Source organism: Melopsittacus undulatus, chromosome 2 (genome assembly GCF_012275295.1).
Source record: "Melopsittacus undulatus isolate bMelUnd1 chromosome 2, bMelUnd1.mat.Z, whole genome shotgun sequence".
Taxonomy (NCBI): Eukaryota; Metazoa; Chordata; class Aves; order Psittaciformes; family Psittaculidae; genus Melopsittacus; species Melopsittacus undulatus.
The window spans coordinates 30937732-30952757 of NC_047528.1; the positions used below are offsets into that span (position 1 = coordinate 30937732).

Genomic DNA, 15026 nt, shown 5'->3' on the forward strand with positions numbered 1-15026 from the left:
GTAAATGAACAAGGAGGCACAATATTTAAACCACTTATGCAATGGCTTACAAGCCTGCTTTGGTCAAAATAAGACCTGGAGTTCAAACAAGCCCAACTCACTTGGTCTGAACAGATTAGGCAGCAATCACATGAGCAGCTCAGACAGCAGAGCTAAGTGTAATGCCCGCAGCAGCTGGAAGACAGCTCACATAATGACATCTCCAGTGCCTACTGCATATGGAAACAATTGGATTCCTTGTGAAACTACAGATTCACCTTCCACTCTTTCAGCATAACACTGATGGTCAGGAAGTCTTTCAAGAGCAAGAGACTATTTCAGACTGAAGGTTCGGGTATCATAAACATCCAGACATTTAACTATGTCTCGGTGCTAGATGATCTCCATGTCTAAACCCATGGGCCTAAATACCTGACCTCCCAACTAGTACTTGATGTAGAATAGCATGTAATTTTAAAGCTAGCTGTTACATGGGGCTTGAAATAGGTGTTATTGTTCGAATCTGTACTAAGTCAGTGTTATTCCATTTGTATTAAAGCAAATCTGAAGTAGCAGTTTGACCAGTTTTTTAATTTTTCTAATTATATTAATTTTACACAGTACAAAACTCTCTTATTTAAGCAATTTGAAAAGAAAAATAGAAGGTTCCACATGAAGCCAGCATAACATTTTGCCTAACAGGTAATATGCTATTATCAGCTAATTTAATGCTTGATCTTAATTTGTACTTCTATTTCAGAGTTTGCATGTTCACATGAAGCTTTCAGACACCTGGATTCCAGTTCAAGGTTTATTTGCATACAAAAATATATCATAATGGCAAAAAGCATTAAAAGTTTTCAACTATATAAAATTACAAATATATTTTCGTAAAAGCAATTTTAAATTAAAATTCAAGCTATATTTTAAAGTAAAATACAGCTGTAATACTTAAGTTATCTTATACCATCTGCTGCAGAGTCACAAAACTGATGTTGCCAGTTAAATACTTGTAGGAATTTACAACGGTTATGTTCAGAAGGTAAATATCTTGGGTAGCAAAGTTATCAGACAAGGGCAGCAGTTCTCAGTCTCAGACTGATGTCACTTATCCATCACATACCTGAAAATAGAGAACAAGAAGGATCATTAAATAAGACTGCATGTTGTTTACATACCAGACGCCCCTTTTATGTTCAGCTTGCTAGACTGCATGACAGGCCAAAATTATGCCTTTTTTAAATGAATATAAAAGCCAAAAAGAAGTCTTTCAAAAGAGCAGGCAGTTAGGTTTCAGTGGTGTAGATGAAGTTAGCACAAGCATACATCCATGACAGAAGTCAGGAAACTAGAGTTATATTTTAAGTAAGAGAAGTGAAACTGGGATTAAGATACAAGTAAGATGACAGGGAAATAGGAAGCTCAGAAGGGCAGCTGTTTTAAGTCCAGTGCAGATGGCCAAGGCTTCAATAATTACAGGAAAGGGAAAATACCTAATGAATACATGAAATTCTCAGCTCATATTTTACTGGAAGAGGAGGGGTTGTTCATGCTGATATTTAGGTCTAATCCAAAAAATTCGTTAGTTTGGGTTCTGCAGTCTGGTTCCATGCATAAAAAACACAGTGTCATGTTCATAACAGCACAGGAAACCAGAAAGAAGCAGACTACATGGTTGGGAATAGAAAGGTGGGGTTTTAAGTTTTATTTTCTTTTAAAATGATAATGAAGAATCTAGTACTGTAACTGGAAAATACATCTAGATAGAGACAGGAAGAAGTGATTTAAATTCCATTCCTGGTTGACAAGCACAAATAGGATTTTGACATTTAAGCTAAGACAATAAACACAGATGCCTGCTTATTAATTCTTTCATAAAGCTAAATCCAGTATAAACAGGTTGCGCCACCTATGGTTATTCCTCCAGTTACTTAGCTTCATAATGAAGAAAAAGCCCCACCTTTTAGCTGAGTTTTAAGTATTTAAGAAAGTGATGTTGACTTGATATCTGTCACTGTCAAGGAGAGGTGAACTGCAGTTCCCTCAGAAATGGGGACAAAGGTTCACTGAAGTACAGCCTTTGTCACACAAGCTAAATCGCATGCCTTGAACATCCAGGCAAAGGCCAGAATTTAGTCTATTTTACCTTCTTATCCACTTAATGATCCATAGGACTAATAAACTAAAATGAAGCCTACTTCCTTTCACTCTCCCCCCATATACTGGGTTTTCATCGTTCTTTGACAGTACCAAGTGAGATGCAGGTAATAAAAAACTACCTACTTGCTAGTGTCCTGTCAAGATCAGCAATGAAGTCTTCCAGTTCTTTTGTGTCTCCAAGCCTTGCTGAAAAATAAGAGTCAATGCTATTTAGACATGACGTACTGCTCCAACCAAAAGATACAATGAAACCACACTACCCTCCAAATAATTTTAGTGGTATCAGGCACACTGTAGACTATTTTCAGGGCAGTTCAATAGGGTTGCTGCAATGTCCAAATGGATTCTTAGAAAACAGGAGAGAATTAAAACTATTTTTTATAGTTCTCCATTTGACAGAAACAAAGCAAAGCAATCCTTTGTTCAGTTTCCTTAAAAAACAGAAGTTGAAGTAGAGAAAAAAAGCCACATCCTTGCTATCGTGAGAGCTTTCCTTATTGCATCTATTCAAACACTGCGTTCATGGTCCTAATCATATCCCAGCCTGTTATCTCCCAGTCCTACCCAAATATATGCCTCTTAAATCATGTTAGGATCACTGATTTGCTGTGATGTCAGATCTTTTGATCTTGATCCATACACTATAAATTTGGATCCAAAAAGCCACACAAACCTCCATTCCAGAAAACACCACTGGTTCCATTCAATCTAGTTTTACTCCAAGTGGCTTCCTTATCTCTATTCCAAGCTGGTTCCAACTCTATTTCTGTCTTCTCATTAGGAAGAGCATCTTGACCTTTAGTGTAGTTCCTTGCCAAGTATTTCCTGCCAGTTTAACTGAACTCTTCTTTGCTACTTGTTATTAAGTATTACTCATTATACTTCCCTTGTATCATGCTAATTACAAAGAAAGCATTTAACTTGTTTTTGTGACCAGTCACTGTGGAAAAGACACGGAAGCACAAAAAGCTCCTTGAGCATGCATCTGAGAAGGTTAGTTGTAATAACAGCACCATGTAGTACGTATGTATTGATTTATTGGTATATCTACTCTAGAGTTCATTTAAATTAACCAGAATGAAACAAGCTCCTGGGGAGTTAGATCAGCTGTAAGACAGAAGCTACTTTGAAACAGCATAGCTACAAAGGAGGGATGAATTACTAATAAATGGGTTGTATCAGCAGTGAAAGGTCTGTATGGATCTAAGTAATCGTGTTAACTTGAATGGCAGCATGTGGCTTCAGAGAAGTCACCTAATGCACCCCTGCACTCAGGCTAAGTACTTCTGTATATAGATGGGACACTTAAGCTACTTAGTTGCTTCAGTAAGAGGTTACGCAAGTTAAGCATTAACTGAAGTGTTCTGTAAGTAGTACCATAATTTCTCATCAACCAAGAAACTGTAATTTTCTTCAGCTTGCTGTTTCAAAACTAAGAGTTGTGGGTCACCTGCAAAGATGTGCAGATGCAGTGTGCTATTGCAGTAATAATTTGATTTGTTACAATTAAGAAAAAGTAAGTCAAAGTACACATGTGAATCCTGGCTCATAAAAAGAAGCCTACATAGTTGGGAATTATGAAGAAATGCCAATAGTTAAAGCTTACCTTTACATGGAGTTACTGATGGAGATGGCAAGCTTGGAGTAGATGTAGTTGGAGAGTTAAGCTTTTCATCACTGAGGCTGAAACTATTTCTGTAGAGTGAATCTGCGCCTGCAAGAAAGTTACATTATAAAGTAAAATTAAGACCTGCAATTTTGCAACAGAACTCAAAACAAATGGGGCCTTTCCTATATGGGCTTCAAAATCTGTAGAATTCAAGTTTTCAGACTTCAAAACCAAAGGGATATATAAATCATTTATTGTGTGAAGGGCATTGTCACTACACCTACTGTTAAAACGCAAGCAGTCCTAGGTCAAATCCTCACTCCTGGTAAGAAAAGTGTCAGCTTTCCCTGCAGTCATCATCATTTGGACAATACAAGAATGGCAATTATCCCCCATCCACTAAATTAGGCCTGGTGTGACCTGCCTAATTCACAATATTGTAGGAAATTCTGGTCACCTGGTTTTAAAAGGCTATTAGAAAAGCTGAATACAGAGCACCAGGGCAAGGACAGCTCCCCAGAACACAATATATTCAGTGTTGTCCTCATCCCTCAAGCAAACTCACCCATTTCTCCATATATTACTCTGCTGCTTTAGGTCTTGTGTTCCACATAAATGATATAGCACCTTTTAATTTTGTTTTACTCTGTAATTTTGGAGTTCATGAGCAGTACCATCTATACACAAGATGTTCTGCAGTCTTGTAGGTGACCTTTCAAAGGAAGCTTTACATGCCCTGGAAAGCAATGGGAAAGGTTCCAATACCATTCTGATGTTCTTGGATTTTGCACAAGGCCTTCAGTTTCAAAAGTATGAAAAAAAAAGTGATCTTTATCTTCTCTCTTTTCATAAGAGTTCAGTGATGCACAGTGCATGCAAAGTATTAGTCATGGCTCCACTGGAAGGAGAAACTGTCATTGTGTTAGAGACACTAAAACTACTAGTTCCTGCAGTTTTGAGCCAGTGACCTGGAAACCATAAAAGAAAGCATTTAACGCAAACATGTCAATGGCCTCCATTGATGTGGCACATTTCCTAGGAAACAAATGTATGCCTCATTACATGGGGTGGTGACTATCACTGCTTTCCAATTTTGCCTCCCTGCAGCAGAGACAGTATTTGTCCTTACAACCCCAGCCTAGCAGGTGGTTACACTGTAGCATTAAGTCCATCCAAGTCAGTACTGTCACAGTTTCTTGGACACCCATCCCATTTGTGATGCCAGGAGGTGACTGCCTTTGTTTAATTAAGGGTGTCTTGCTGAATTAGCAAAAGGGGGCATGATCACTGCTTGCTGTGCCAAGATCTGCACATCTACACCTCTACTGAACACTGCCATGATGCTTGCAGATATCAAACACAGAGACCATCATTCTCCATAAGACTACCCCTCTACTGTAAGTTTCCACATCTTTGGGAAGAGAAGTGTGTCTCCACACCCTGTCTCCTCTAGCCTGCTGTCCTTACTAGCATTAAACCACCTTCTACAGGAGTACAGGGGTACAGTGCCAACTCAGACCAGATGGCTGCATCCACTAAGCATTCAAGCCCAGGTTGGACAGGGCCTTAAGCACCCTGGTCAAGTGGAAAGTGTCCCTGCCCATGGCAGAGAGGGCTTGGAACTAAGTGATCTTGAGGTCCTTTCCAATCCTAACTATTCTCCGATTCTGTTTCCCTGTTTCTTCTGTGCTAGCTTCCAAGCCTACCTTTGTTGTAATACACACTGAAAAGGCTTGTAACAAGCTTCAACCTTCAACCTATTTTCTTCTTCTACGTGCATGTTAGCCCACCACAGTACTGTATTTTTCACAGTTCACTCTTCAAGCAGCTCCTGCACATGCTACCTACAGAACTACGCAAACATAAGCAAATGGCATGACTGACATCTATTACCTGGGACTATTGCTTGTCCAAATCAGCCACCAGCCAGTATTTCTTGTTTAGAAAGAGGGATATGCTGCTTCTTGCTAGCTTTTCATTGTAATTTGTTTATCTTCACTTTTAAGCACCTGTTCTCCTCTCTAAACCTGAGCAGATAAAAAAAATCTACTTGAAACTTCAGATATGAGAAAGATTTTATGAATACAGTGTGGATTTTAGATAACTGTAGACAGAAAATTGGAAAAAATAATGTTTTTTAAAAAAAGTAGTTCCTAAAACTATAAAAAGCAACCTAAGGGCAGAGGTGGTGAGGAGAGGGGGTGTGAATCTGACACTGCTCTGCAATTATGTGTGTCCCTGGTGTTGTACCCCACACTACGAACCCTGCACATTTATGGTTTGAAAGCAACAGTCAGAGGTATGACAAATTTCCTCCTGAAATCAGTATACAAACCAACTTTCTCCTAAATCCACATTTCTTTCCAGCCAAGATGCAAACCCTAGTGACCAAGAAACTCTGAATGGAAAATTCTTGCTGTTCAGAACAAAACCCCTAGCACCACAAAAAAGCCAAATAACTCACACAAGCAGTGCTGTAGCCAAGAAACACTGTAGCTCACTGAAACACTGATAGAACAGACTATAGATAAAACATTTTCTGGGCAATGGATCTGAAAAGAGCAGAACAAAAACTCTTCCAAATTATTTAATATTTTTACAGCCTTTTGATCTCATTGGATTAAGAAAAAAATAAGCCAGAGAACAATGGCTACAAAACTGAAGTGTACTGTAACAGGGTGTCTATGCTACTAGTATCCAGACACCAAATGTAGTGATGCTGGGAATTTGTATTACAAACCAATCCTTGTCATACACCAAATCTAAAGATCCAGTTGCTCTTATATGTAGCTGGAATAAAATGCTCTCTTTGTGAATGCTTGTGAGGGCAACTCAAATTACAAAAGTTTTAATAAGCCATTTAAATTATCTACAAACTATTCATGCAATTCTTTTTATATCCATGTTCACATACATCCAAGCTAGTAGCCACCTTGGATTCTTCCAGTGGTTTTCTCTCCATATTCCTTCTATAAGCAGTTGAAAGTACTGATGGCTCACCTCAAAACATATTTAAACCAGAAAATGTTATTTCATACTGGCTTCCCCAAACCTTACGCTGGGAAATATTTACAACTGGGCAAAAAGAACATAAGACAGAACTGTTGCTTTAAAATACCTGAATGTTTTTCTTCCAGTCTCAAAAGATTAAATGTTTTCACAAACCAGTGTTATCTTCTGATGGGTTGTAATATTAATAGCATTGGGAAAATATCAATTTTTATCTTCCTCAAAAAGCAAAAACATACTTTAGCTACCGGCTGTGGCTTACAAATGTCACCATGCAGCAGCAATTCTAGTGACGGAAGGAGGAAAGCATTGACTCTGCTATCAAGGTCATTATGACAAATGCTGAAAACAATGCACTCTTAAAAAGAAATACTTGTGATATAGATCACATAAAAAATGCCCACTTTGGCAAAGTGTGGATATAGGGCAGAAAGCTCTGGGAAAAGGATACTTCAAGTCCTTGCTTTCCACTAGCTGCCACAGACAAGATTTGCCCATTCACCTCCAATAATGGCCCTTGGAAGAATTCCATTGCCATACAAACGCAACATCCCCTGCAACCCAATAACCAGAGGCTGATGCCAAGGATCTCTCATCACTGCTGTCCTTCCTCATCCAGCCCCTCCTCTCCCACTGAGATGCAAGTTCATTTATCATTAATTCCTTATTTTTCAATTTCTGTATTGATTCTACTGCCTGTGCGTGTATATAAACTATGCCCTCTGGCTGTTTAAAAAAAAATCAACCCAAAACACTCAAATTGTCTTTTTTAAAACCAAGTCCTTAAAATCTGAGAGTTAAGCTATCAATTTACATGAGTCAAACTAAACCAACAACTGCAAAATTAGGGGATTGGAATAAACATGGGCGTATTTTACTTTGGCAAAGTAATCTGTAGTTAGTATTGACCTTTGCTGTTCCAGTATATGGTTAAACCACAAAGAAAAACCAGGGCAACACCATGTAAATATAGAATGTCCACACAAAATGAGCAATTCAAAGGTTCTGGTCAGTAATTAACTGAAGGAGGAAAACCTCAAACTTAATTTTAAAACAGACAACGGAAAAAGTTCAGCTGTCTGACTTCTTTAATCGTATGCTCTTTCTAGTACCATAGTTCAAGATACAATTTTAAGGAGCATTGGAGTAGGTAAAAAGATTTACTACAGTTTTCAGTGGGGAAAGCTTCAGGGTGGTGGGGTGGAAATAAATCACATCTTAAGTTTGGAGAGAGGAGCTTTAAAATTTGGCTGAAGTCCCTATAAGCCATGAATTCATTACAAAACAGTAGCTCAGCATTTAACGAACAGACTGCACAACTCATTCCTAGTCAGAACATAGCCTACTTGCTAAAAAACTGAGAGTAAAATCAGGAATTTCTAATGCCACCAGTGGAAGTGAGAAATATTCATGATGCCTGTTTCACAATACATATGTTGTAGCCCTCAAGGGCAGTGTTTATTTTGATCATAACCACAGTTACACTTGGCTGCAATGTTTATTTTTGTGAGTTTTTTGCCTAAGCTAACAAAACAAACATCTGTTCCAATGCTGATGTAAAAATCACACCTGTTCAATACTGACACATCTAGGCTTTGTGGTTTAACAGATTTCAAATCACAGTTACAAGTGACCTGGGAAGCCTGAAATTCAGATACACAAGCATGCCTTCTCATTATTTACAAAGCTTACCTTTCCCTTCCCTCACCACACTTACTACCTGTGAGACAGTGCTTCCAACTCCAACCTTCCCCTTTATTAATACTTCCTTTATAAAGTGTAAGAGGAACAGGCATGCTGGAAAGAACAGGAAATCCTACCAAAAAAGCACATTTCTCATTAAAGTACCTGGAGAGAAACTTGTGCACCTGAACCATCTGGGTTTTCTTTGCCTTGAATGTACTGGTAATTTAATCACATAATTTAATAAAATGTTATTTCTCCATGGGAGTCTTGCTTCATTTCTTTCATTATAAATATTCTATTCCTTTCTTGTTGGAGATAGACCATTAAATATTTGAGGAAACAATTTACCTTCTCACAATGTTTTTTTCTTCATCATACAAGACTAAGATTTGCTGCTAAGGGCAAAGTTCACCTACTCCACATTTTGTGTCTCATAGCAGATGCCTATCGAAGAATTTATCTAGTTATTTTTTGAGGGTGTAAGATTTTAACATCAATGACACCTTAAGGCAATATGTTTTACAGTTTAACTATACACTATGAGAAGCAATCACTCTTCTTTTCTTGAAACATGCTGATTTAATTTGATTTCCTCATTCTGGGTGAGGTAGAAGTCACTCTCCTAATGTCACTTATGATTTTCTGGAAGACTAGCTTGTCCCACCCAAGACTTCTCTGCTCTAGTTTGACAGCTCCAGTTTATTTAATCATTTGGAAACAATTTTATGGCTTCAGTCATTTCTGTTGTCTTTTTCTGTACCTTCTTTACTGCCACATACTGCAAAATTGCCAATGTAAACAGGCTTTTCAGGATGAGTGCTGCAGTATGAAGTGTCCAATGCTTCATCTCTATAGATAGTGCAGGCATTAGCACAAACACAAGAGACATCCATGGCATGTAACCATGAATGCTTGCACTACAGCAGGCATTGGGTGCTAACAGATATTGTTCAACTCCTTAATAAACCTGCATCTATTTCATTTTGAAATTGCAAAATTAAAGAGTTCTAGATGCACTGAGAGGGTGATTTTGTTGTATTTAAAAGCCAGGATATACCTGTCATAAAGCCTATACATACTCCTAAAAATAACTATGAAGATACACTGCAGGCTGTACAACTGCAAGAATTAAATCAATGCATTTATTTTGCAACACTTTTAAGAGGCTGGAAGCTGAACCTGTCTCAAGAAGACACATCCAGAACTAAAAATGTGAAGCATTTCTCAGAGCACAACAGCAGATTATGGTTTAGGTTTTCAGTGTTATTATAACTTTGGCACAGGAAACACTAAAGCGCTTCCCTTCTCAACCTTTCATGAAGTCCAACTTTCTCTTCATTACCCTAATCCTGACATTGCCATATACTATACTAGCACAATGCACTGACACCATGCTAGTACAATGTATTAGCACATAGCACAATGTACTAGGACATACAATTTACACAGGGAAGCTGGCACTTTTCTCTGCAAGCTTATTCCAACACACAGGAAGCAAATTACATCTGTAAGAGTTTGTCTATATAGCTACATCTACAGTAGTGGCTTTTACCAGCACAGCACACTAATACAAATCCTATTTTATCACAAGCAACATATGCTGAAAATAGCAAAGAGTTATAAGGTGTCCTCAACTTAGAGGTTTCAGCATGATTAATAACCTATACTACAAGCTGTTATACATTGAAGCAGTTGAATACGTTGAGTTGAAACATAACTGATACTCACAGTACAGCAACTCAAAGAATGTTGGAGTAACAGTTGCATCATTATTTCCCAGCACTGACCCCATCAGCTGTTGTGGTTAATGTAATACTTGTGAGCCAAGTACTAAGATCATCACGAACATCTGCACATGCAAGCCTTCCTATTACTGTAAGGTCTAGAGTCCATCGTGTTATGTACAATACTTAACCATGGCCAAGACAGAGCTCATCCAAAGAGCATTTACTCAAATAACAAGACAAGATGTGGGAGAACCAAGCACTATCCTGCCCATTTTCCACTGCAGTATCTTCAAATTTGTTCTTTTCCTTAGGAGCCCAAAATATGCAGGATCAGACTTTCACTTAGTAATTCTGGAGCTAGCCCACTCAAGAGGGGATTTTTAAGGTTAAAAGCAATACTTGCAGGATTAACTATAACTGATAAAGATCTTCTGTAAATATTTCTGTTAAATTAAATGGGCTCATTCTCATGGGAGAAGCCCCAGGAGATGAAAGGCTTTCCTTACCGTAATAAACAGTATTGTTCAAGAATGACCAGTTGATATCTATTACTAGCTTGTAAAATTGAATTTAAGATTGATCCAAGGGCCTTGAAACAGACAGTTGCAACAGTTTAAAACATCACCTCCCCTTGCAATCCCACCCTAGATACAAAGGATACCACTGCAGGAGTGGCCTAAAGACACATACGCCTAACCTTCAGGCACACTACATCAGTTAGGAGGATTAAATAAACCAACAAACAAGAGATAGTGCTAAAACACAATAATCTGAACTGTTCTATGCATACCTAACAAAGTGCACTTGGAAGAGTCTTGGCACTGGATAACAAGATTTTGCAAAGGTGCAAAGAGTGTTCATGAATAAGAGGATCATTCAAATTATCTGCAGGTAATATTGTCGGAATTCTTCTTGCATTGCTACAGATTCGTGTTGTCAGAATTTGCTCTTTCAGCCCACATTCTCCTTGACCTTGCAGTGGTGTTTAACCTAAGCATTACCATGGGAATAGCAGAGTCATGAATTCAGCACTACACTTGCACTAAACAAGACAGACCAAAGGAAAGGTGAACCTAAGAGGAAAAAAAAAATTGAGCTTAAACAGAAAGAGCCTGGGTAAGTAGGAAACTCCCTGCATCTATTCTTAAATTAGATGTAGGGAGTGTAGCTGGATTACATCAGACACTGGAGCCTGTTTTATAGAAGGTTCTCCTCGTAAATCTGCAGCTCCTCTCCTATCTTACTGTAACTTCAAAATAAGAAGTTATCTGCACTGAATGACTGGGCCATCTCCAAGAAGCAAGGAGAACTGGTTGTTCTACCATTTTTCCTCTCTTAAACATGTCCTCATACAGTTGACACTTTTGGATGCCAATAGGCTACTCTTGGTGCACCCTCCTAGTCCAGTGTATGCCAGTGTCCACAAGACAGTGATTTCAATTTCTGCAGAGCCATCTTTCACATGATGCATCAGCAAGGGAGGAACCACAGTGCTGGATGGGATTTGAAAGCTTGACAAGTTCCTCATGCAAGATCCTTGAGGACTTTGTCTAGAGCCATCAAACTGTGCCTATCCTGTTATCCATTAATGTCTTCAACTTAAATCAGTGCAGATTTGTGACACATGTTTTTATTTTCCAGATCTTCCTGAAGATGTGGTCTGCTCATTCACACAAGATGCTGTTTCTCTCCAGGCTTCCCACCCTGCCAGAGAACACCATCTTCCTCCAAAATGTGCTCCTGTCAATTCTAACAGAGCAATTTTAAGCAGTGTTCAAGACTTAAGTTTTCTAAACAAGCAACTACAGATGTCTTTATCTGTTCAAGAAAAGTAAGTTCTTGATTCCATTTTTTGGGGGGTTGGGTTCTTTTTGTTTGGTTGGGTTTGGTTGCTTTTTTTTTTTTTTTACAGTTTTCTTAACAGTAGGTTATTTCACTCTATCATTTTAAATATCTTATTTGTGGGTAAGTGTACCTAAGAGGTTAATGTATCACAATAATGAAGACTGCACAAGAAATAGTAACACTAGCACTGTATTGCTGCAATTGATAATAAGCTTTTATTATTATTTAAAGCAGAGCTCACATACTTCATCAGCTTGTCTCAGTAAATGCAGACCTCACCCTACACACCCTCTGCCATCCAAAAGGCTGGTGTCCAGCCTAAATTGGACACGCACTTCCAAAGCTTCCTCAGAAGGAGAGGGGTATTTACAAGGAGTGATTCACCCACTACATTGTGAAACAGCAGAACATCTTGATCTACGTATCTCCACTGGCTACAGGAAAAAATACAAACCAAAGGCACTGACAGCCAGGGTATCACATTCAGGGCAAGTAAAACATTACCTGTCCATGAAGTGAAATTCATCCTGCCCATGCTGATGAAATAAAGGGCTCCGATAATATGGAGAAGCTATGCTCTCACAGCTTCAGCCTGAGGAAGATTACGTTAATGTTTTAGCACTAAGTCAACAGACTGTGAAGTAAGCCCCTGAACTGGTAAAATATTTAAAACAGAAATTAGGGGAGCAATTTTATTAGAAATAGCTGGAAAAAGGATAAGTTTCATAAAGCTTTCCTATATAGTTAAGGACTAAAAAATTGGGTATAGTTTGTTCTTAGCAGAACTTACTTCTAACAAAGTAGACCTTCAGTCTACTGCCCCCAAGGAGAACAGCAGCTTCCAGCCTCATTGTCTGGAAAAGAAAATAAGTTTTTCTTCCAGACTACCAAAAAATAAGAGGCATAAAACTTTTTTCCAAGTTAACTAAGAAAAAAAAAAAAAACAACCCAAAACTTAGTTCCAATTCTGTTTTCTTGCCTAAAGTGGGTCATGAGTCAGGATCTGCTTCCCACCCTTCCTGTGCTATGTTTTGCATGCACCACTTATATACAATTGGTACACTTGTCTGCAAATTAGCTTAAAATCATCACCTCTGAAATAATGATAGTGCTAAGCCACAAACGTGTACGAGTTTCCACCTGTTCTGGAAGGCACACTTTAGTTAACTCTCTCTCAGATCATATTTTGGCTACTGACATAAAGCATAGAGTCCCTGTTAAATTAAGAACCTCATGGTGGGTTTGGGTTAGAAAGGACCTTAAAGCCCGCCGAGTTCTAACCCCTGCCGTGGGCAGGACACCTTCCACTAGACCAGGTTGCTCCAAGCCCCGTCCAGCCTGGCCTTGACCACTGCCAAGGATGGGGCAGCCGCAGCTCTCTGTGCACGCTGTGCCAGCACCTCAGCATCCTCACGGAAGAATTTCTTCCTAGCGTCCGATCGAAGTCCCCCCTCTTCCAGTTTAAAGCCATCCCCCCTTATCCTATCACCAAATGTTCTTGTAAAAAGTGTCTCTCCAGGTTTCTTACAGGATCTCTGCGGACACTGGATGACTGCTGTACGATGTCTTTGCTTTGACGCGCCGGGGTGCCCCGGCGTCCCAGGAGCCCACTTGACCCCCTCCCGTAGCGAGTGTTTCAGCCTCTCCTCCCAACCCAGCCTTGATGTGGGTTCCCCCAGGAGCTCTCGCCCTCCCTTCCCCTTCTGCTGCTAACACTGCCTCAACCACCCTCCGCGGACAGCCGGACACTCACTCTCGGAGTCGCTGAGGCCGCTGCCGTCGCTGACGCTGGCGCTGCTCCGCCGCTTCATGCGCTCCAGGTGCTCTCCGTAGTGGAAGCGGCGCCGGCCGGCGGGGCAGGAGAACTCGGCCAGCACGGTGTCAAACTCTCCCAGCGCCTCGGCCAGGCCCCCGCCGCCGTCCTCACCCAGCGCTGCCGGGTGGAGGCAACAAGTCAGGACCCTCCGTGACCGGGACCGAACCCCGCTGCCGAAGGTGATACCCACCGCCCTCCCTCAGACCCCCACCCCGGTGGCGGGAAGGGGAAAGGGTCCCTCCTCGCCTCACCGCCGCTCCCACCTTGACCCGCCGGCCGCTGGCCCTGAGGTGACTTCATGGCGGCGGTGCCCCAGCGCCGCTGACCGCCCCTGCTCCCGCCGCCAGCACGGGCAGCTCAGCGCTGCCTCCGCCGCCGCCTCTTATAGCCCGCCCGGGAGCGGGGCTGAGGCGGAGCGGGTGGGAGGTGGCAACGCGGCCCGGCCCTGCCCTGCCCTGCCCGCCGCGGGGGCCCGGGCGGTGGGTGCAGGTGCGCCATGCCTGGGCACGGCCCCGGCCTCGGCCCGCGGGGCTGCGGTCTGCATTCAAGTTGAGCCCCTCTCACCGTTCACCACTACCACAGGTGGGAGGCATTGCCCCTCTGTTCGCCGCTCCCGACAGCGTGACCGTGCCTTTGGTTTGCTAATCCCAGTGCTTTGAGGTTCAGGAGGGGTCTGCGTAGGGTTTGTGCCAGGCTGCTGGTGGGTACAATGAGCGGCAGAGGAGGGAACCTCACAAGAACACGGCACTGGATCATCCTCACCCAGCCCCGGGGCCGGCCGACAGAGCAGGAAGAAGAAGCCCACCTTACACTTGCAGCGAGGCTGTGGGTTCCCATCCGGAACCCCTTCCCCATCGCCACCCCACATCTGTGTGTGGTTATGGCAGCGCTCGGTCCGTTAGCGGGCTGTGGACGTGGCCAGCTGTGCCGGTTCGTTACAGAGGGTGACCCGAGGGCAGAGGCAGGAGGCAGGGTGACACGGGAGCTGCTCAAGCGCAGGGAGCCGTGGCCCCAGCTGTGTCAGACAGGGTGTTCTCCGGTGGAGAGCTTTCCTTGTATTAGTGCTTGTCCTGAAGTCAGGTTAACCTGATGTTTATACATGCCTTAGCTACCGACCATTGCTCTTGTGCTGTCTCCTGTGTGCTCTAAATAAAAGCCACCTGAGCAGCTAAAATACCAGTTCTGTTAAACACTA

The 15026-nt window shown here is 41.5% G+C and overlaps 1 protein-coding gene across 1 annotated transcript; it reads right to left on the reverse strand.

Moving 5' to 3' along the window:
- Positions 1-776: 776 nt before the first annotated feature.
- RGCC (regulator of cell cycle) lies at positions 777-14184 on the reverse strand. The gene is made up of 5 exons (XM_034060100.1): positions 14095-14184; positions 13769-13948; positions 3746-3853; positions 2263-2325; positions 777-1102 (listed from the first exon to the last, which is right to left on the reverse strand). Exons 1-5 carry the CDS (start codon positions 14129-14131, stop codon positions 1095-1097), a joined length of 396 nt encoding a protein of 131 aa, XP_033915991.1. The 5' UTR covers positions 14132-14184; the 3' UTR covers positions 777-1094.
- Positions 14185-15026: the final 842 nt, after the last annotated feature.